This window comes from Ranitomeya variabilis, chromosome 6 (assembly GCF_051348905.1).
Source record: "Ranitomeya variabilis isolate aRanVar5 chromosome 6, aRanVar5.hap1, whole genome shotgun sequence".
Taxonomy (NCBI): Eukaryota; Metazoa; Chordata; class Amphibia; order Anura; family Dendrobatidae; genus Ranitomeya; species Ranitomeya variabilis.
The window spans coordinates 343,709,411-343,733,336 of NC_135237.1; the positions used below are offsets into that span (position 1 = coordinate 343,709,411).

General features: G+C 45.5%; 1 protein-coding gene across 2 annotated transcripts in view; it reads right to left on the reverse strand.

Annotated features, from left to right (window-relative positions):
• Positions 1–23,926, reverse strand: part of NEDD9 (neural precursor cell expressed, developmentally down-regulated 9) — a 51,882-nt gene that overhangs the window by 22,510 nt on the left and 5,446 nt on the right. The window contains exon 2 of one of the 2 annotated variants that reach the window (XM_077269888.1): positions 3,576–3,992. The exons of the other annotated variant lie outside the window; for it this stretch is intronic. Coding sequence (XP_077126003.1) covers positions 3,576–3,992 — 417 coding nt within the window. The remainder of the gene's footprint in view (positions 1–3,575; positions 3,993–23,926) is intronic. 2 annotated transcript variants of the gene reach the window in all.

Here is a 23,926-nt window from a genome sequence, read left to right on the forward strand (position 1 = left end):
GACATCACAGGCTGGGGCCTCTGCTTGGGACTGCGCTCCATGAGCCAGAGAGGACAGCTATAAACTGGACGACTTGCTAACAGTGTCCATCTAGATTTTTCCCTGTATCAACAACTACAGGGAAAACCTATAGCCAGCTGAGTGCCAACGGCCTCTGGAAAAAAAAAACCCAAAAAACCCACAACAACTACTCTAAACCGCTAATTGCAGCAGTTCTCATATTAAAATGAAAAAGAGTCATCTGTGAAGACAAATCCTTAAAATCTAAAAACTTACTTGTTACATTTCTAGAGTGCCCCCTAGGGACGTCTATTTTATATTGACATCCCTGCCATGAGCTGCTTGCAAGCATAAAGCAGCTGCTGGCAGTGGAACAAGATGCCGTGAGGGTGCGCCAGGAAGGCAAGTGTAATGTTTTTTTTGTTGTTTTTTTTTCCCCAATGGGGCCATGCATACCAGGACAGGTATGAGGGCGATCATTCTTTCTCTAACTTCTTCATTCGGCCTCTCACAGTTTACTAATTCTCCTACCCATGAGGACGGGAATACTCTGGACCTGGTTTTCTCCCGTCCCGGCTCGCTGCACGACTTTACTAACTCCCCTCTCCTGCTCTCGGACCACAACCTTCTTTCCTTCTCTGTCAAGAATTGTCTCCTCACCCGGGACACCCCCACTTACCGGAATACACGTACCATTAATACCCAGCAGCTTGTGGACAACCTCCACACATCTCTAGCCCCCATCTCCTCCCTCTCCTGTCCAGACTTCGCATTGTTACACTTCAATAATACACTGAAGAATGCCCTAGATGAAGCAGCACCTTCTACACGCAGAAAGACCCGACACAGACAACGGCAGCCCTGGCACACTATGCAAACACGATTTCTTCAGCGTTGTTCAAGGTGTGCAGAGCGGCAGTGGAGAAAGTCTCTTAGACTTCATCCACTATAAGTTCATGCTCAAAACCTATAACTCTGCCTTTTATGTGGCCAAACAATCCTACTTCACCACCCTCATCACCTCACTATCCAACAACCCAAAACGACTTTTTGAAACCTTAAACTCCCTCCTAAAACCTAAAGTACAGGCCCCCCATCACCAATCTCAGTGGTGAGGATCTGGCCACTTACTTCCTAGAAAAAAAAATCAACCACATCCATCAGGATATCTCAGCGCAATCTCCTCAGTGCCTGGATCCCCTTCCCTGCCGCACCTCAAGCTCACTAGACATCTTTGAGCCTGTCTCAGAAGAAGAAGTTTCCAAGCTCCTTGCTTCTGCTCGGCCTACAACCTGCAACAGTGACCCCATTCCTTCACCTCTCCTGCAGTCTCTCTCACCAGTGGTTACCACTCACCCGACTAAAATATTTAACCTCTCTCTTTCTTCAGGTATCTTTCCCTCCTCATTTAAACATGCCATCATAACCCCTTTACTTAAAAAGCCATCCCTGGACCAGAACTGCACTGCTAACTACAGACCTGTATCTAACCTTTCCTTCATCTCTAAACTCCTGGAACGCTTGATCCACTCCCGTCTAATCTGCTATCCCTCGGATAACTCTCTTCTCGACCCCTTACAATCTGGTTTCTGCTCTTTACACTCCACTGAAACTGCCCTCACTAAAGTCTCTAATGACCTACTAACAGCTAAATCCAAAGGTCATTGCTCTCTGCTGATTCTCCTGGATCTCTCTGCCGCATTTGACACTGTGGATCACCAGCTCCTCCTCACTATGCTCCGCTCTATAGGCCTCAAGGACACAGCCCTCTCCTGGTTCTCCTCCTAACTCTGACCGCTCCTTCACTGTACCTTTTGCCAGCTCCTCTTCCTCTCCTCGTCCCCTTACTATCGGGGTTCCGCAGGGCTCAGTCTTAGGCCCCCTCCTCTTCTCTCTATACACTGCCCCTATTGGACAAAATCAGCAGATTTGGGTTCTAGTATCATCTCTATGCTGATGACACCCAATCATACACTTCTTCCCCCGACATCACCCCTACCCTAATTCAAAATACCAAGAATTGTCTGTCTGCTGTCTCTAACATCATGTCCTCCCTCTACCTGAAACTAAATCTCTCCAAAAACAGAACTTCTTTTGTTTCTCCCTTCTACTAACCTCACTCTACCCAACATCGAAATTACCCTAGAGGGTTCAACCATAACTCCCAAGCAACATGCCCGCTGTCTTGGGGTCATATTCGACACCAAACTTTCCTTTACTCCCTATATCTGATCACTCACTCGCTCTTGTCACCTGCATCTTAAAAACATCTCCAGAATCCTTTTCTCACCGTTGAAACTGCTAAGACTCTTACTGTCGCTCTTATTCATTCTCGTCTGGACTTCTGCAACTCTCTTCTAATCGGTCTCCCTCTTACCAAACTTTCTCCTCTCCAATCCATCTTGAATGCAGCAGCCAGAGTCATATTTCTGTCTAGCCGCTTCACCGATGCCTCCATCTTGTGCCAGTCATTACACTGGCTACCCATTCGCTACAGGGTCCAGTATAAACTCATCTCTCACCCACAAAGCTCTCCACAGTTCTGCACCGCCTTATATCTCCTCTCTCATCTCCGTCTATCGCCCTACACGTGCCCTCCGTTCTACAAATGACCTAAGACTAACATCCCCCGTAATCCGAACTTTGCACCTCCATCTCCAAGACTTCTCTCGTGCTGCGCCAGCTCTCTGGAATGCACTTCCCCAGACGATCAGACTGATACCCAGCCCCGACCTATTCAAGCGCGCTTTGAAAACCCATCTCTTCAAACAAGCCTACCACATCATCTACTCAGTAAACTAACTTTGCTCTGTTCCCTCCTTCCAAATATTGCTCTGAATCTGCACCCTACTATTCATCTGTCTCCTCACCCTCCATGCACATGATAACTGCATTTGATACTTGACTATTGCACTTAAACACACGGGCTGATGACCGGACCATGCAGCTTTATATGAAAATCCCTATTTATTATAATTGCCAGACCTGAAATAATCACTTTTCACCTATTGTGCCCCCCCATTTCCTTGTAGATTGTGAGCTTGCGAGCAGGGACCTCACTCCTAATGTCACTGTTTAAATTGTCTTAATTCGTACCGAATTTATTGTTTGTACATGTCCCCGCTTAATTGTAAAGTGCTGCGGAATATGTTGGCGCTATTATTAGTACCAGGATAGGGATGAGGGGGACCATATTTATCAGAATAGGGGATATTAAGTACAGCATTGCCCACATTTTTTGCTTCAATTTTTTTTCCCAATTTCCTCCTCTAAAACCTAGGTGCGTCTTATAGTCCAAAAAATACGGTAATGGCCAATTTTGAGATTGTTAAAACAATATCGCTTGAACTTAGGAAGGAACTTCAGCTTCACCTCTAAAATTGCAAAGTCCAGCTAAAAATTGGGTGTAGGCCATTACTGGTTGTGGCATTGCAATTTTTTCTCAAGCAAGGACTTTTGTCAGGTAAATTAGCCGTTGCTCAAAATGTTTTCAGTTGGGCTGCACCATGGCTACAATTTAGTAGAACTGTAGAGCCTTACCCTTTCGAGAACATATGTTAATGTAATCAACTTACCTTAGCACCTGGAGAACCACCAATACTATCCATAAACTGTGGAACCTGCTTTAGGTCTTCTAAACCATGACTCCTGAAAGACTTTAATGTGGCTGGACTATGATGAGATGGAGGAACATGATAAACAGAATCCTGAAAAGAACTTTGCGGAACTTGATAAATCTGATGTTGGTAGCAGGATTGAGGCGATGTTTCTTGCTTTGGAATGTCATGTTTAGAACTGTCTGACACAGGGCCAATAAGAAGCTTCAGTCTATTTCCTGGTGCGATACCTTGGCGTCCATGCAATGAGCAGAGCCACCACCCTTCCAAACCTCCAGTGTTCTGCTCAATCACTGTTAAGATATCCCCTTTCCGGAAAGACAGTTCTTCTGCACATTCTGGAACATTATCAAACAAAGCTCTTGCCATAAGATTCTAAAACAAAGAAAAAAAAAAAAAAAAAAAGAAAGACTTTAAATGATAATAAAAGAAATATTACAAATGCTAAAAACATTTGTTAAAAATACATGCATGATTCCTACAAAATCCATTGTCAAAAAAACAATAATCTGAAACGAAATGTTTCCTTCTCTTCATTATTCCATGCAATTGTTAAATATTTTGCCTTACTTTAAAAAATCATTGAGCGGTTGTAAAGAAACAAACAAAAAAAAACAAAAAAAAAAAAACAGAGCCCCCCCCAACACATTGCTAGTTATCATGGATAATCTGATTGCAGATTTACAATGCACAGACTGGCTGCAGTCTGCACCAAGTTTTCCCACTGTGAATATTCATGTTTGCTTATTGTTACCATGAACCAACAACACTGTAAGCAATTCACCTGACAGTGAACTATTTATCCTTGCATATCTAAGTTGTGCTTGATTTCACACAGAAAACAGTGAAAGGTAATATTTACCACTGGAACATTAGACATTGTTTAGCTGTAGATAAGTCTCAACGATGCCGAGGTCCCCGGGTAACCAGGGTAAAATGTAAAATAAACACTACATACTCACCTTCGCGTCCCCCGCCGTCCGCTTCCTGCACTGACTGAGCGCCGGCCCTTAACAGCAGAGCGGTGACGTCACCGCTGTGATCTGCTTTCACTTTACGGCCGGCAGTCAGTCAGTGCGGGAAGCAGACGGCAAGGGACCTGACGGACACCATTATGTGAGTATGTACTGTTTGGTTTTTTTTACATTTACGATGGTAACCAGGGTAAACATCGGGTTACTAAGCGCGGCCCTGCGCTTAGTAACCCGATGTTTACCCTGGTTACCAGTTAAGACATCGCTGAATCCGTGTCACACACACCGATTCAGCGATGTCAGCGGGACCTCAACGACCAAAAAAAGGTCCAGGCCATTCCGACACGACCAGCGATCTCACAGCAGGGGCCGGGTCGCTGGTACGTGTCAAACATAGCGAGATCGCTACGGAGGTCGCTGTTGCGTCACAAAACTTGTGACTCAGCAGGGATCTCGCTAGCGATCTCGCTATGTGAGACGGGGCCTTAACCTAAAGCCTAAGACCCCCCCCCCCCCCCCCCGTACACAATGGACAGTTATTGACCAAAAGATGGTTCAGGGGATTGTTGGGAAGCTCTGTTATCTCTCCCATCACCTCTTTTTAAAAGAAAACTCACATATGTTGAGGGTTGGGAGACCCCCATAAATATTAGGCTATTGGCAGGTTCAGCCGATGTTCGTTTAATGTGTATGGGGGGCATTTAAGAAATAGAAACTACAACAACATGATGCTCTTGACTCACTTGCAAGGTATTTTAGGGTTTTATAAGCCTTCATTAAAAAAAAAAAACCCATTAAAGAACCAGAAATCAAAAAGTCTTCCTTTCATTATTAAGGTGTGATTTCACACTTTCTTGTAATGAGAGCAAGATATTTCATAAATCCTTCACTAATAGAAACAATGTGATCCTTAGGAATGTCATAATACTTACTAGAGAACAGAGTTTCAGCAACTTCTACAAGTAAGGGAAAGATTAAAAAAAAATAAAAAAAATGCAGGAGTAATCTTTCCCTAGTCTTTTGATAGTTTCTTTAATATTGCATTATAAGACTATATACAGAACCTACTCAGCCCGATCAAATGATAACAGTGGAAAAAATGCCAACCAATGAATACGACTGACGTAAGCAAATGCATTATGGGTATGTTCAAATGTATCAGTCCATTCATTTCATTATTACTACAATTACAGCCAGAGGATGAAATACCATTTTTTTGGCAGGGGTAGCAGGAAAAAAAAAGTTTCACTACTTTCCAAGGGTGTCTTTAACGAAAGGAGAGAACACGCAGCAAACAAGTTCTAATAGCAGCAACCTAGACAAGTCATATTAAAAATCATTCTTCTAAGGGCATGTTTCCATGGGGTGTATTGCTTCAGTTTTTGCTGCGGATTGGATGCTGCGTACAGCCGAAGCGTCCAGAGGTTACAGAGTAGTGGAGGGGGATTTTATGAAATTCCATCTCCACTATGCGTACAAACACGCAGGCGGCAGACCTGTGTAACCGGACATGCGGCACGTCTTTATAGGCCGCAGCATGTCTATCTTGCAGAGACGTTCCGTCTCCGCAAGATAAATAACAGTCTATGTATATGATGCGGTGATTCCGCATGTGTTCAATGAACACAAGAGGAATCACCTTGCGTACAAAAGGGGGCAGGGCTTTGGCCGGAGCGGGTTATCCGCTGACATTACGCCCCATGGACACATACCCCAAGGGTGCTTTTACATTGCGTTTAGTACAAGTTTTTGGCTCCCGTCGGGGCTTGCATCTGAACCCTCACAAAACGGGATTTGGATGTATACGCATACAGGGCCATAGACTAAAATGATGTCGGCAGAGTGAAAGTGCGCTATGACATGCATCATTTTCGGGCATATACGCCTACTGGAGGCAGACACTCAGACGTAGTAGACTGCATCTGGGTGTCCGCCTCCAGTAGGCATATACACCCGTAAATTATGCACATCAGAGAGCACGTTAGCACCATTATAGTCTATGACCCAGTCGGTGCATACGTCCATATCCAGTTTTGCGGGGGTGGGGTGGGGGGGGTGTTTTGGTTCGGTCGCAAGCCCCGATGGGAGCCACAAACGTGCAGAAAAGCGCAAAGTAAAAGCACACTAAAGGTACAGTACCTTCACACTCAGCAACTTTACAACGAGAACGACGACGATCCGTGACGTTGCAGCGTCCTGGTTAGCGATCTCGTTGTGTTTGACACGCAGCAGCGATCTGGATCCCGCTGTGATATCGCTGGTCGGAGCTAGAAGTCCAGAACTTTATTTCGTCGTCAGGTCGGCGTGTATCGTCGTGTTTGACAGCAAAAGCAACGATGCCAGCAATGTTTTACATGGAGCTAACGACCTGTGAGAACGATAAGCAATGTCACCGTTACGTCACAGGATCGCTTCTGCATCGTTGTGGAGCTGCTGTGTTTGACATCTCTACAGCGACCTAAACAGCGACGCTGCAGCGATCGGCTCGTTGTCTATATCGCTGCAGCGTCGCTAAGTGTGACGGTACCTTTAGGCTTTGATCACTTCTGAGTTAGTCTCAATCAGGAGTCTCCATCAAAGATTTGTTGAATTTCACTGCATGAACCAGTGCAGTATGCGATGCAATTTCTTGTTAGATAATTTTATGGACACCATGACAGAAACAGACCCAAAATGGCTTTATAATCCTTTATGAAAGTTTAAAACTGTGGCCCAAAACTACTAAGGATTTTAATCCTAACTGTATTTAATGTAATAAACTAAATCACTTTCTAATATACAATATATACTAATCTGCTCCATTTTATTATTTTTACCTACTACCAGTTTATGACATTTCATTTGAAAATCCTGAGTGCATGCTGGGATACTCAAATGAGACATAAAAGGGGGTGATCACTGCTGCCTCCTTACTCCCCCGGAAACAGTCAGTGCATTTCTATTAGGGGCTGGGCTAGTCCCTGTTCGTTGTCAATTTCTGAGGTTTGCTCAGTACGAGCTCTGTTGTCACTGTGCGATATTACATTCAATGCAACATGACAGTGCGCTGTGTAGCTGGCTCTGATGAGAAGTGTCATGGGTTGGTAAATAAGCGCACTATCAGTGCACATTGTAAGGGGAACATTCCAGAGAACTTGCACAGCAGGAGAGAAGTCTTGGAGATGGGAGGGAGGTTGGGATTATTGAAGATGTTAAGGTACCGTCACATTTAGCGACGCTGCAGCGATCTAGACAACAATGCCGATCGCTGCAGCGTCGCTGTGTGGTCGCTGGAGAGCTGTCACACAGACAGCTCTCCAGCGACCAACGATGCCGAAGTCCCCGGGTAACCATCGGGTTACTAAGCGCAGGGCCGCGCTTAGTAACCCGATGTTTACCCTGGTTACCAGTGTAAATGTAAAAAAACCCAAACACTACATACTTACATCCCGGTGTCTGCCGCGTTCCCCGGCGTTCTGCTTCCCTGCACAGTAAGCGCCGGCCCTAAAGCAGAGCGGTGACGTCACCGCTGTGCTTTGCTTTACGGCCGGCCGGCGCTGACAGTGCAGGGAAGCAGAACGCCGGGGGACGCGACAGACATCGGAATGTAAGTATGTAGTGTTTGTTTTTTTTTTTTACATTTACACTGGTAACCAGGGTAAATATCGGGTTACTATGCGCGGCCCTGCGCTTAGTAACCCGATGCTTACCCTGGTTACCAGTGGAGACATCGCTGAATCGGTGTCACACACACCGATTCAGTGATGTCTGCGGGAGATCCAGCGACGAAATAAGGTGCTGGCCTTCTAGCTCCGACCAACGATGTCACAGCAGGATCCTGATCGCTGCTGCGTGTCAAACACAATGATATCGCTATCCAGGACGCTGCAACGTCATGGATCGCTAGCGATATCTTTGTTAAGTTGTTCAGTGTGAAGGTACCTTTAAGGTACCTTCACACGAAACGACGCTGCAGCGATAGCGACAACGATGCCTATCGCTGCAGCGTCTCTTTGATCGCTTCAGAGCTGTCACAGACCGCTCTCCAGCGACCAACGATGCCGAGGTCCCCGGGTAACCAGGGTAAACATCGGGTTACTAAGCGCAGGGCCGCGCTTAGTAACCCGATGTTTACCCTGGTTACCATCGTAAAAGTAAAAAAAAACAAACAGTACATACTCACCATCTGATGTCCGTCAGGTCCCTTGCCGTCTGCTTCCTGCTCTGACTGAGTGCCGCCGTACAGTGAGAGCAGAGCACAGCGGTGACGTCACCGCTGTGCTGTACTTTCACTTTGCGGCAGTCAGTGTGGGAAGCAGACGGCGGGGGACCTGACGGACATCAGATGGTGAGTATGTACTGTTTGGTTTTTTTTACGTTTACGCTGGTAACCAGGGTAAACATCGGGTTACTAAGCACGGCCCTGCGCTTAGTAACCCGTTGTTTACCCTGGTTACCAGTGTAAAATATCGCTGGTATCGTTGCTTTTGCTGTCAAACACAACGATACACGGCGATCGGACGACCAAATAAAGTTCTGAACTTTATTCAGCGACCAGCGACATCACAGCAGGATCCTGATCGCTGCTGCGTGTCAAACTAAACGATATCGCTAGCCAGGACGCTGCAACGTCACGGATCGCTAGCGATATCGTTACAAAGTCGTTTCGTGTGAAGGTACCTTTAGTCCTATGTCATTAGCAAAATGAAGCACACAGGTAGGGTGGTAGACTGATGAGGGAGGAGATAAAGGGCAGTGCAAAACTTTGGAGGGCTTTGTGGGTAAAGGTACCGTCACACTCAGCGACGCTGCAGCGATATAGACGACGAGCCGATCGCTGGAGCGTCGCTGTTTAGGTCGCTGTAGAGATGACAAACAGCAGCTCCAGAACGATGCAGGAGCGATCCTGTGACGTAAGGGCTACTCACTTATCGTTCTTACAGGTCGTCACAGGTCGTTAGCTCCATGTAAATCATTGCTGGCATTGTTGCTTTTGCTGTCAAACACGACGATTCACGCCGATCTAACGACCAAATAAAGTTCTGAACTTTCAGCTACGACCAACGATATCGCAGCGGGATCCGGATCGCTGCTGCGTGTCAAACACAACGAGATCGCTATCCAGGACGCTGCAACGTCACAGATCGTTGTCGTTCTCGTTGTTAAGTCGCTCAGTGTATAGGTACCTTAAGTGTTACGTTTTATATTGTATTCTGCAGCAGATTGGCAACCAGTGCAATAGCTGGCATAGGGTGGAGGCATCGGGGTAGAATTGGACATCCAAACTGCTGCACTCAGCATGGATTAGAGGGGGAAAAAACCCTCACATTAATATATACACACACACTCTAAAAATGATGACAGATTTATCAGCTGTTGGGAATAATTAGCATTTATATAATTCCTGCAAACTATAGAATGAAAAGCAAAAGTACATTTTTTCTTCTTTTTTGATAGTCTGATGTGTATAGGACTGCTTTTCAACAGTAACCCAAGTGAGTGAAATACATTTTGACTTTATGTGGAAACTTTAGTGTCTTGAACATATGACTCAATGAGCAATGCTATTCAGATACTAAAGTGAAGGATGTTTGTACAGCCCATTAAGCTAGTTCAACGTCCAGTGCATTGTACTTGATATTTTAGAAGTACAACAATAAAACTTTGTTAATAATTCACTCATGAGAAAGGAAGGTGCTATATCTAAATCACCTTGAAGAATCATAACCATCATTCCCGGTTCCCTGTAACAAGTATAGCTGCAAATGGTCACGTCCCATGTCAGGTAAATGATGGGTGTGTCAATATAGATTTTTCATACATACACAATGAAGTGACACCCAATTAAAAGTACTGCATGTCACTCATTTTGACCCCAAGTAGTAAAGATCGAAGAAATAAAATTGCTGGACAGAGAAGACTGTCAACATCTGTGAGCTGTAGATTAATTGCAAAACTGATCAGTTATCGCTTGTGAACTGTATGTGGCTATGTGCACACGTTGCAGATTTGTCTGTGGAATTTTCTGTGCAGATTCTGCATTTCTTGGCAGAAAACGCAGGTCAGAATCTGCGCCTTTTTTTGGTATGTGCACACATTGCAGATTTCTTCCTTTTTTTACCCTTGCAGATTTCTATTATGGAATGGGTGCAGAAACGCAGCAGATCTGCGCAAAGAATTGACATGCTCCTTTTTTGAATCTGCTGCGTTTTCCGTGCAGATTTTTCCACACCATCAGCACAGCATTTTTTTTTCCGCTGTGAATCCCAGCCCCACAGTGTGAATAAATCAGAAGACACTGCGGGGCTGGGATTCACCGGCAGGGCGGCTGCACAGGCACAGTCAGCTAGACTGCATATGAGGACAGGCAGCGCTCACTGCGCCTGCCCAAGGCATGACAAAAGAGCGCAGGCGCCGGCTGATTTCAAAACAGCGCTGAGGAGGTGGCGCCCGGCGCCAAGAAGACTTAAGGTACCTTCACACTAAACAATATCGCTAGCGATCCGTGACGTTGCAGCGTCCTGGCTAGCGATATCGTTTAGTTTGACACGCAGCAGCGATCAGGATCCTGCTGTGATATCGCTGGTCGTTGAACAAAGTTCAGAACTTTATTTGGTCGTCAGACCGGCGTGTATCGTCGTGTTTGACACCAAAAGCAACGATGCCAGCAATGTTTTACACTGGTAACCAGGGTAAACATCGGGTTACTAAGCGCAGGGCCGCGCTTAGTAACCCGATGTTTACCCTGGTTACCAGCGTAAAATGTAAAAAAAAAAAACAAACAGTACATACTTACATTCGCGTCCCCCGGCGTCCGCTTCCCACACTGACTGAGCGTCGTAAAGTGAAAGTGAAAGCACAGCACAGCGGTGACGTCACCGCTCTGCTGTTAGGGCCGGCGCTCAGTCAGTGCAGGAAGCGGACGCCGGGGGACGCGAATGTAAGTATGTACTGTTTGGTTTTTTTACATTTTACGCTGGTAACCAGGGTAAACATCGGGTTACTAAGCGCGGCCCTGCGCTTAGTAACCCGATGTTTACCCTGGTTACCCGGGGACCTCAGCATCGTTGGTCGCTGGAGAGCTGTCTGTGTGACAGCTCTCCAGCAATCAAACAGCGACGCTGCAGCGATCGGCATCGTTGTCGCTATCGCTGCAGCGTCGCTTAATGTGAAGGTACCTTTAGTGACGGCTGTGTGGCGTCTGCAGCAGGGGGGGGAAAGGCCTGCCTCCAGGACTGAAGAAAGGTATTTAGGACAAATTACAAAAAGGATTATTTCTGCAGTTACAGCACCAATAATTAAAAGAGCCACCTTGTCAGAATGCAGCATTACTGCAGATTTTCAGCAGATATGTCCCAGAATTACCGCATTTTTTGTACGGTTTTACACCTGAGGATTCCTATTATGGAGCAGGTGTAAAATGCTGCAGAATCCACACAAAGAATTGACATGCTGTAGAAAATACAACGCAGCGTTTGAGCGGTATTTTCCACAGCACGTGTACTGCAGATTTTGTTTTCCATACTTTTACATTGTACTGTACAACGCATGGAAAACTGCTGCAGATCTGCAGCGTCAAATCTGCTGCGGATCCACGGCAAGATCTGCAACGTGTGCACACAGCCTAACAGTTTATCTAGTGCTCCTAATGGCGTTCATACACAAGACGGCAATGGGTCATCGGTCAAATGATTGTTTTTCTTTTACTACTGACAAACATCCTAACGGCCTTTATAGATTTATTCAGACATAGATCCAGCTACTGTCTATCACCAGCCAAAACAATGCAACGTGCCCAGTGGGTGTTTTGAATTATAACGATTGTTAATCGGTTGAAACTATTGTCTGTTTTACTAAAACCACCAACAATCATTTGTTGTGGTCAAAAACAGCAATTTTGTCTGCCTTAAGCATGCATGGTCCATAAAAGTAGCAGGTGGTTATTTCACTCACAATATATAACTTATAAAAAGCCTCTCATGAGAAATACGCATTCACATGTCAGAATAATAAACCATGAGTTAAAGTTAAAAAAAAAAATTATATATACACACATTCATGAACTAGTACAGGAGGAACTACCCTTGGGGCCTAACCTGACACCATCATAAAACATAAATTATGACAAGATTTGACAGGTTAATAAAAATATTTGTAAATGTACACTTAAAAGCTCCTCAAATCCATGGCAGTACTAGTTTAGAAAAGCAAGAAACACAGCATTATGACATCGTGAAATGATCTCACTGTGACTAAAGCGAGCCACACCAAGTAAAAACACAAACATCTACTCGTTGGCGTGTGTGAAATCGTAGGTTTATTACTCCAGGCACTGCCAAGGTGTGTTATGTACTTAAAGTAAAAGGTGATGATGCCAAAGGCTACTAGAACTGGAGTGGGAACATCTCATTAATTAATAAAGCAAGTTGCTATTAAGATGAAAAAGAACCCACACCTGCTTCACTCAAGCCATCAGTCAGACAACCGCTCTAATCAGAAAGGGTAACATCAGGAATAAGCCTACTGTTGACCCTCTACATGCCTGGACAGTGGTTAGTACCATGAAGTTTCCCGCCATTCACTGTTGGCTTGATTTCTCTGCATAGAATTAAAGAAGAGACTAGGTTATTTTCTGTATATGTTAATATAGCCCAATCTTAGTGTTTTGTGGCTTCCAGTGACTTCAGGACAAAAGACTTTATTGCAGGCCTTCTAAATTTAAGGTACGACTTGCTTACTTCTCCATTACATATGGTAGGAATGGAACCACTAGACATGCAAAGAATATGACACTTTAGTAAAAAGTGTTTCAGTTTGATTGCTGCATGCATGAGGAGGACCAGTTCCTTCCTCTCAAAGCAAACTGATTGGATCTATGGGTCCAATTCTTCTAGACTGGCGTTTTGCACGCTAGTCTTCATAAAGAGACCGCGGGAGTAAGCCGCGACTAAATCAATAAGAGGCGTGCGCCACTTAATGAATCAGCTGCATCCTAGAATTGGCAGATGCCTCTGCCAGAAATCTGGAGTTGCTGGAGTAACATTTCTGGTATAAGTTTGCCACATCCCATCCCAGCTCCAGCCACTCTTGTGTATAAAAAGACAAAAAAAAAACACCAATTTTTTAAGTGCAACTTTGTTGCTGAAGAATTCTGGCAAAAAAAAAGGGGGGGGGGGGAACACGACTTGGTGAACTCGAATACAGGACATTGTCTATATAAAACATAAGTCTAATATATGAATCTACAACCTTTAAAAATCCCAACCCTGCAAAGCCTTTTTCTCAGAAGGATTGCAGTCATAGTTCCCATAACATCATCTCTAGAATACATTAGAATTAAACATCTATTTCGGTATTAGGCGTGCCAGAAATGGAAAGCCATGTCATGGTTTTCATTAGAAGTTAGTTTGTCTAAAGGATGTTCTTTAGAGTTTATTCACAGCTCTATTTGCAAAAGTTACCAGACATTTAATAACCACAGGGATCAGGAATGCGAGGGGTAAGCAATTCGAAGCCTACAAAGAACATTCTGTTCCCCTTTTCTCTGTACTTAGCAAAATATGTGGAGTATTGTGTTGCCTAGGTAATTACTGTCCCTCTATTGCTATTCCTGTGACTCTCTCCAGAAATAGTTCCCATGTTGCTACAGAAATGAGTATTTGATAGTAAAGTTTGTAAGTAGCTGCAATTCGCAGGGCAAAACTCATTTGAAGTTAAATGGCCTGACTTAAGAAAATGCTCATTTGCAGCTAATATTACCATTAGAGACTGGAACAGGAAAGATATAGATTTTTGTACTGTGTTAGCCAGTAGACCTGTTTAGTCTCAAAAGTTGCAATTTGTTACTATCTTTTCAGTTAGCCATTAAAAAGGTATCAACCACTGAGGACTCAATTCTAAACATTTTTCAATAGAGATTGGGAAACCCAAGCAAATAGAATGCAGGACATGAAGAGGTGTCTAATTCAGCCATGTCGCATGTCTGCAGCAAGAACAGTGCAGATCGCCCCGGACTAACTGAATGGCTAATTGCAGTAAATATCTAATAGTTCAGCTATGACTTTAGGAAGAAGTTTGCTCACTGCTGCACATGCTCTAGGTCACGGGTTGGGAACTTTCTTCTGCCACTTGCCATTTGAATATTTATACCATCATTCGGAGGCTGCAGAAAATGATCTACTGTAGGCATTTATCCTTCTATATAAACATTTAATACACACCAAAGATAAGCAGTTCCATTAGGTGTGAATTAATTAAATGTTAGGTGGTATCAATGTTGCTACTCGCAACTAATTTTCCAGATTTGCATCGGTCAGGAAAGCAGGCAACTCTCTGCGATGAATTTTGAAAAGACGAGAAGGCATAAAGCTCACAAGAGGGCCATGGGGGGGAAATACACCTCACAGAAGGAGGCTAGGGCTGTCACTGCGCTCTTCGCTGGTGGAACGGTAGTGCAGAGTGCACTGACTCCGCCCACAAAGTAGGTCCTTACTCTAACACTGGCCAGCGTGGGGACGTAATGCCTTATTGCATGCACCGCAGCGCTTCATTAGTGAACGCGCTTGCGCTGCAAGGAGTAATTAAAGGGCCCAATCACTCCGGTCCCTGAGAATCTGTCTGTTGCGCCAGAGGAAAGGACTTTGTGGGTTGTAAATGGCAGATGGGCCGAAGGTTCCACGCTTCTGCTCTAGGTAGCAAGATGGTCAACTAAGGTCTGATGCAGACATCAAAGTCATGTACCGTATATGTTTTGTATTTTCCATGCATAGAACTCCTACCCATTATGATCTATGGAGCTGCTCCATATCCTGTTTTTTTGTGGACTACAAATGAGATCCAGGACATTGGTGAGCAATGCTCCTGTTTTTACATATGAGAAAAGTGTCTGGAAGAGGTCTAATAGTATGAGATTTGTGATAATTGTACGTATACAATTTATTAATCAGGATACGATCCAGCTAGATTTCGAATGCTAATAGTTCAATAACGCCGAATTCATTTTTTCCTGCGAAGCAAAGCTGCAGATGCTGCTTCTGGCATGCTTGAAAGAAGCTGTAAGGTGAAGTTTATCGTAATGCACATTTTAATCACAAAGTTTAGGTAACCATTTGATAAAGTAATAGCACTTAGACAGACCACAAGGTGTGCGGTAAGAGAAGATACTGAAACACCATCTGTCTTTCCACACTCTTTCCATAAAATTAACAGAGCTGGAGGCATTACACTAATCCACAGAGTTGGGAATATTAGGTTTCCCTTTTGTTTTTTTAAATCACCTCTGTAGGGACTCCAGCAAGTCAACAACCACAAATTTCAGTTCTTTGAATGGGGGAACTTAAATTCATTCCGTTTCTGGAGACTTGCATCATGGACAGCATCTTTTCGGAATTCTGTGGAATCTCCATAACTTATTGTGATTGGCAGCAATTGGGACAGGGTACTGTAAAGTACCTGCAGCATTATTTAACGAGGTCAGTATAGTTTATTAAATTTTATGTTGCCCTCAACTTTATTATACTTGTCGAGGCAACAGCAATAAGATTTAATTGTAAATTAAGTTACAGACAAAATCTCAGACAACTTTTGTATAACAGAATGTTACTGGAAATATTTTTTGTTAAACTGTCTGCATGCTTTGCCGAATAATATCCTCAAGTCAATATTAACCAAGCTAGGCACCCATGGATGTGACCGATACATTCCTGTACCTGCACAGAAATAATATCTTATTATATCTTCTTAGTGAAGGAACACCAAAAAGAATACACATCTGCTCATGGATCACATAAAAAATAAACCTGACAAAATTACAGTATATAGTTTGGCATCCAGCTAGTAGTGCCAATAAGGCTACATGCCCATGGTCAGTCCAAAAAGCTGAGTTGTACATTATGTACGTGTCTTTAGATGCGATAAATCCGCATAGTTCTAAAGACAGTTTTCAGGGAAAGTATACAGAGACAAGTGTCTCCGCTACATAAATTAACATGCTGTGGCTCGTAAACCGGCACTGCAGGTCAGTTTACACAGTGTAAGGGTATGTGCACACGTTGCGGATTCTGCTGCGGATTTTTCCGCAGTGGATTTGGAAAATCCGCAGTGCAAAACCACTGCGGTTTTCACTGCGGATTTTCACGCGGTTTCTTCTGCGGATTCCTCTGCGGGTTTTCAACTGCACTTTCCTATTGGTGCTGGTTGAAAACCGCTGCGGAATCCGCACAAAGAAGTGACATGCTCCTTCTTTTAATCCGCAGCGTTTCCGCGCGGAATTTTCCGCAGCATGTGTACTGCGGATTTTGTTTTCCATAGGTTAACATTGTACTGTACACCGCATGGAAAACTGCTGCGGATCCGCAGCGTCAAATCCGCTGTGGATCTGCAGCAAAAACCGCAACGTGTGAACATACCCTTAGGCTATGTGCACAAGTTGCGGATTCCATTGCGGATTCTACAGAATCCGCCGTTAAAACGCCCTGCGTTTTACCTACGGATTTTACCTGCGCTTTTACACCTGCGGATTCCAACTATGGAACAGGTGTAAAACGTTGCAGAATCTGCACAAAGAATTGACATGCTGCTGAAAATAAACCACAGCGTTTCCACACGGTATTTTCCGCAGCATGTGCACTGCGGATTTGGTTTTCCATAGGTTTACATGGTAATGTACAACGCATGGAAAACTGCTGCGGATCCACAGCCAAATCTGCAACGTGTGCACATACCCTTAAGAAGCACAGTGGGCATTGGTTTTCTATAAATCCCCATCCACGGTGCTTGTAATGTAGAACGCAGCGCAAAAACACCAAGTCCAAAACCCTACTATTGGTGATCGTGGGCACGAAGCCTAAAATTTGTATGGGAAAGTGATAATTCTAATCAGTCTGAAACAAAATCCATATTATGGGTACAAATAAGAAGCCCCCCAGCTAGATGAATAGGAGTAGCAATCAATGCTGCCACAAGAAGATTTCAGTGCACCCTTAAGAATAAGTAGCACATTGTGTTGCTGGGCCTTGTTGAGCTGTCTTATTTCAGTACAGATAACATGTCAAGAAGCAATCACGAAGAGCTTGTTCTGGGCCTTACACTAGACAAAAGTCATGTACAGGTCCTTCTCAAAAAATTAGCATATAGTGTTAAATTTCATTATTTACCATAATGTAATGATTACAATTAAACTTTCATATATTATAGATTCATTATCCACCAACTGAAATTTGTCAGGTCTTTTATTGTTTTAATACTGATGATTTTGGCATACAACTCCTGATAACCCAAAAACACCAAGGTTACTTACGGGTAGCCGGTTTTTCCGGAGCCCATGACGGCACACCTGAGAGAGGGGATCCGCCCAGTCAGGACAGGAACCCTACTGAAAATAAAAGGGCGGTACCTCTCCCTCGCTTCAGTTGGTTTTCAGAGCATGAGAGGCCCCCCTGGTTAGTATACATGGCAATCCAACACCACATTATATTAACTAAACACACCCAAAACAATAGTGCACACCGAAAGGGTGAAAAAAAGGGGGGGAATATACGGGTGCCGTCATGGGCTCCGGAAAAACCGGCTACCCGTAAGTAACCTTGGTGTTTTCCCTTCCCCCATGACGGCACACCTGAGAGAATTTTGTAGAATGAAACCTTAGGGAGGGACCACCGCTTGGAGCACCCTTCTACCAAAGGTTAGGTCAGCAGAGGAGGAAAGGTCTAGCCGGTAGTGTTTGAAAAAAGTTGAGGGTGAGGACCAGGTAGCGGCCTTGCAAATTTGGTCAATTGATACCTCAGCTTTCTCTGCCCAGGAGGTAGCCACGGCTCTGGTGGAGTGAGCCTTGATGCCGTCAGGAACCGGAGTGCCACTTGCAGAATAGGATAAACTAATGGCCTCCCTGATCCATCTAGCAATGGTACTTTTAGCTACCCCGCACCCTCTTTTGCTACCCTGAAAGGCTACGAATAGGGTTTGGTCTTTCCTCCACTGATTAGTCACAGACATGTATTGTAACATAGATCTTCTCACATCTAACATGTGGAACCTTTGTTCCCCTGGATTTTTAGGATTACTACAGAAAGATGGTAAAGTAATCTCCTGACTCCTATGGAACTTTTGAACCACCTTGGGGAGATAAGCCGGGTCTGGTCTTAGAACAATCCTGTCATCAAAAACCTGAGTATAAGGAGGGCATATTGACAGGGCCTGTAAATCACTTACCCTACGTGCCGATGTTAAGGCTACTAGTAAAACTGTTTTAAGGGTAAGTAACTTAGGTGATAACTCCTGCAAAGGCTCAAAGGGCTGTTTAGTCAGGGCTTCTAAGACCAAATTTAGATCCCAAGGAGGGATTTTTGGGATAATAACTGGCCGAGATCTACTACAAGATTTTATGAATCGTGAGACCCATTTATTTGAGGCAAGATTACAATTATATAGGGCCCCCAAGGCAGAAACCTGAACTTTAAGGGTGCTGGTTGCTAACCCAAGATGTAATCCTGCTTGCAGAAACTCTAGGATAGGACCTATTGGAGCCACCTCCCCCAATGGTTCCCCCAGGAAGTCGAGAAATTTTTTCCATGTCCTACCATAGATTCTAGAGGTTATGGGTTTTCTGCTTTTCAACAGGGTGGAGACTAACCCTGGAGAGAATCCTTGGCGACATAGTAACGCCCTCTCAAATTCCAGGCTGCGAGATGGAAGCCCTTCACCTGAGAGTGGGTCACTGGGCCCTGGGTTAGCAGGTCCGGAACCTCTGGCAGGATCCATGGGTCTGTTACCGACATCTGCCTTAGAAGGGAGAACCAAGGTCTCCTTGGCCAAAAAGGAGCTATGAAGATGATATTCGCTTGATCCTCTCTGATCTTCCGGATCACAGCTGGAATCATCACTATCGGGGGGAATGCGTAGGCCAGAGAAAACTTCCAAGGTATCAGTAGGGCATCTACTGCGAAGGGATGTTCTCTCGGATTCAAGGAGCAGAACCTCCTGACTTTTCTGTTGTGGGAGTTGGCGAACAAGTCTATCTCTGGTGTGCCCCAGGCTTGGACTATTTGTTGAAATATCTGGGGGTTTAATGACCATTCCCCCTGCCTTAAGCCTCTGCGACTCAGGAAGTCCGCTTGAGTGTTTTCTGTGCCTTTGATGTGCAATGCCGACAGAGATGACAGGTGTTGTTCTGCTAGTTGAAAGAGTATGTTTGATGCCTGCATGAGGCCTTTGGACCTCGTTCCCCCCTGATGATTGACATACGCCACCACTGCTCGATTGTCCGTCAGGATTCGAGTATGGCGACCCCGGAGTAAAGGAAGAAAATGTCTTAGGGATTTCTCCACTGCCCACAGCTCTTTTTCGTTTGATCCATAGTTCTTTTCTCGTATGGACCAGGTCCCTTGTACAGAGTGAGACCTCAGGTGAGCCCCCCAACCTGTACCGCTTGCGTCGGTCGTGATAATGTCTATGACCGGATTTTGCCACCGGACCCCCATTGTCAGGTGGTTTCTCACAGTCCACCAAACTAGGGAATCCCTTACGCCCAGGGAGAGACATAGATTTCCTTCTAAATGCCCTTTTAGCAGTCTTTGGGCTGAGAGAACTTCCCACTGTAGTTGTCTTAGGTGGAATTGTGCCCATTCTACTGCCGGAATACACGATGTTAACGAGCCTAGAAGGGACATTGCCTTTCTCAGAGTCATTGTCGGCTGGCGTATTGCTGTACCGGTCAGATTTATTATTTTGTCTACCTTGTTTTCTGGAAGAAGGCAGAGCTGACGTTCGGAGTCCAGTATTAACCCCAGGAAGGACTGTAATTTTACTGGCAGCAGTCTGGACTTGGGGATATTTATTATCCAACCCAGCTCCCTTAGAGTTGATGTTACCACTGATACTTGATGAGTGCAGTGGGACTCTGATCTTCCTATTACCAGGAAATCATCCAGATATGGGACAATGACTACATCCCGGGACCGGAGGTATGACATTACTTCCACCATCACCTTGGTGAACACCCTGGGAGCTGTAGACAGACCGAACGGAAGGGCTGTGTATTGATAATGTTTCATCTGGTTCTGGACATAGAGAGCTACTCTCAAGTATTTCTGATATTCCGGATGCATTGGTATATGATAATACGCATCTTTCAAGTCTATTACTGCCATGAAGCAGTGTTGGAAAAGGAGTTTTATGGTCGTATTTATAGACTCCATCTTGAAAGAGTAGTTCTCTATGGATTGGTTGAGTTTTTTTAAGTTTATAATAGTTCTCCAAGAACCATCCGGTTTTTGGATTAAGAAGAGGGGGGAGTAAAACCCGTCTCCCTCCTCCTGAACCGGAACCTCCAGAAGAACCTTTTTGTGGATAAGTCCCAGGACTTCGGCTTCTAGGGCAGATTGTTCCTGCTGGGACTTTCTTCGGGGAGTTATAATAAAGTTTCGTCTGGGTGGACAGGTGAATTTTATTTTGAGGCCGTCTCTGATTATATTTATGACCCAGGTACTGGGGGAGATGTTTACCCAGGCCGGAAAGAAGAGGGAGAGTCTTCCTCCCACTTCTGGCGTAATGTCATTGGGGGGATTTCTTTGCCGATGTAGAGGGCCCTTTGAACATGTAGCCTGAGCCTCTCTTATCCCTAAAGTCCCAGTTTTTTCTTTCTCCTGGGGGGCGACCTCTATTAAATCTTCTCCTCCGAAAAAAGGGTTTTTTGGACTCTTTAGGGATATTGGGAAAGCCTTTCTTTTTATCTCCTGCATGTTCCAGGATTTCTTCAAGTTTTTTCCCAAAGAGGAGTTGGCCATCACATGGGATGGAGCACAGCTTGTGTTTAGATGGTAAATCCCCCGGACAACCTTTGAGCCAGAGGGCTCTTCTTGCCGCATTAGACAAGCTCGCTGCTCTGGCCGTTAGTCTTGCGGAATCCGCAGAAGAGTCTGCTAAAAAGGCTGCTGCCCCTTGCACCAAGGATATATTGGCAAGGATGTCGGATCTGGGTACCTTGTCCCTTAGCTGATCCTCTATCTGCTGTAGCCAGACCATCAGAGCGCGGGCCGTACAAGTTCCAGCGATTGCTGGCTTCAGGCCCCCCGCTGAGGCTTCCCAGATATGTCTGAGAAAACCATCTGCTTTTTTGTCAAGCGGGTCTTTAAGAACACCCGAGTCTTCTAATGGAAGGGACGATTTTTTTAAGCATTTGGCTACCGCTCCGTCAATTTTGGGGATCTTTTCCCAAGGTTCAGAGTCTTTATTTTCAAAGGGATATCTCCTTTTGGATGAAGAGGGCAAAGAACCCATTTTTTCAGGTCTTTTCCACTCTTTCTCAATTAATGCTTTTATTTTTGCATTAACTGGAAACGTGCGTTTCCTCCTCTCTTCTAAGCCACCAAACATGACATCCTCTAGTGACCTAGGTGTCTTCTCCTCTTTAAGGCCCATTGCAGATCTAACTGCTTTGACTAATTTGTCCACGTCCTCCGTGGGAAGGCACGGACGACCTCCTGAATCACTGTCCGAGGAGGAATCTGAAGAGTGGACCGAGGCTGGGGAAGTAGAGGGAGATCGGGATGTTTTATGACTCCCTTGTCTCTGAGAGGTATCCGACTCTGTAGACGCCCTACGGCTTCCCCCTCTTGGTTCGCTAAGGGCCAATTTTAAGGAGTCTTTTATTTCCGCCTGTATTATGGCTTTAAGGCTAGTGGTGAAATTAGGGGTTTCTTCTTGAATAGTCTTATTTATGCAGTCAGCACAGAGATCCTTCCGATACTGCACTGCGAGCGGGTTTTTACAAAGGGCACACTCTCGGTTCTTTGTTTTACCGGTAGCTTTCCTGGACCCCTAGTGATCAAAACAGAAAAATGGACCCTGTTACCATAAGGGATACATTCACGTAGATCACTCACCACCGCCGACAATCAAGGGTACCGATTTTTGAGGCTGGACAGATGCACGTGAAGCGTCCCTCCTGGACGTTGACGAATCTTGCCGGACGGAACGACCACTGTTTTTACCACTTGAGCGGCTGCTCCTGGTATGTTGGTGGCTCGGCAAGGCATCTGGTGAGAGCTCCGGCTGCTGCTGCTGTGAAGAAGACTGCTGCAGCTGCTCTTGTTGTCCTACCTCCATGGCGAAGTTTTTGGACATGAGCGCGTCTTCTGTGGTCCAGCACCCTTTTATGGGGCGACCACTGCACTCCCCGCCTCTCCGGTGCCCAATAGTGATCCCTCCCCCTCTCTGCCATGCCGCCGGAGTCTTCATTCACCGGACGGCGTTTTCTTCATGGGCGCCGCCATCTTGGATCTGGCGCCTGCCTCCGACGTCACACGGGCACGCCCATTCACAGCGGGCCTGACGTGCGACGTCAGAAGAGCGACCCGGAAGCGGCCGCCGCGCCGGCAGAGAGGGGTGGGCGGCGTGGCAGCCATGGAAGGAACCCGGTCCTCCAACCATGCTGCACAACGCCCGCACGGACGCAGTGACCCGGGGGGACCTGCGGACGGCGCCTCCAGGACCCGAACCTCCGACGCACAGGCGCTGCCTGTTCTTCCACGCCGGGACGGGACCTGGGTAAGTCGAACCGCCGTGTTCAGCACAAGGGTCCCTGTCAGGACAGGAAACCCAACTGAAGCGAGGGAGAGGTACCGCCCTTTTATTTTCAGTAGGGTTCCTGTCCTGACTGGGCGGATCCCCTCTCTCAGGTGTGCCGTCATGGGGGAAGGGAAAAACCTGTCTCAATAAATTAGCATATCAAGAAAAGGTCCTCTAAACGACCTATTACCCTAATCTTCTGAATCAACTAATTAACTCTAAACACATGCAAAAGATACCTGAGGCTTTTAAAAACTCCCTGCCTGGTTCATTACTCAAAACCCCCATCATGGGTAAGACTAGCGACCTGACAGATGTCAAGAAGGCCATCATTGACACCCTCAAGCAAGAGGGTAAGACCCAGAAAGAAATTTCTCAACAAATAGGCTGTTCCCAGAGTGCTGTATCAAGGCACCTCAATGGTAAGTCTGTTGGAAGGAAACAATGTGGCAGAAAACGCTGTACAACGAGAAGAGGTGACCGGAACCTGAGGAAGCAGTGGACTGAGTCTGGTGTGGAAACATCCAGAGCCACCGTGCACAGGCGTGTGCAGGAAATGGGCTACAGGTGCCGCATTCCCCAGGTAAAGCCACTTTTGAACCATAAACAGCGGCAGAAGCGCCTGACCTGGGCTACAGAGAAGCAGCACTGGACTGTTGCCAAGTGGTCCCAAGTACTTTTTTCTGATGAAAGCAAATTTTGCATGTCATTCGGAAATCAAGGTGCCAGAGTCTGGAGGAAGACTGGGGAGAAGGAAATGCCAAAATGCCTGAAGTCCAGTGTCAAGTACCC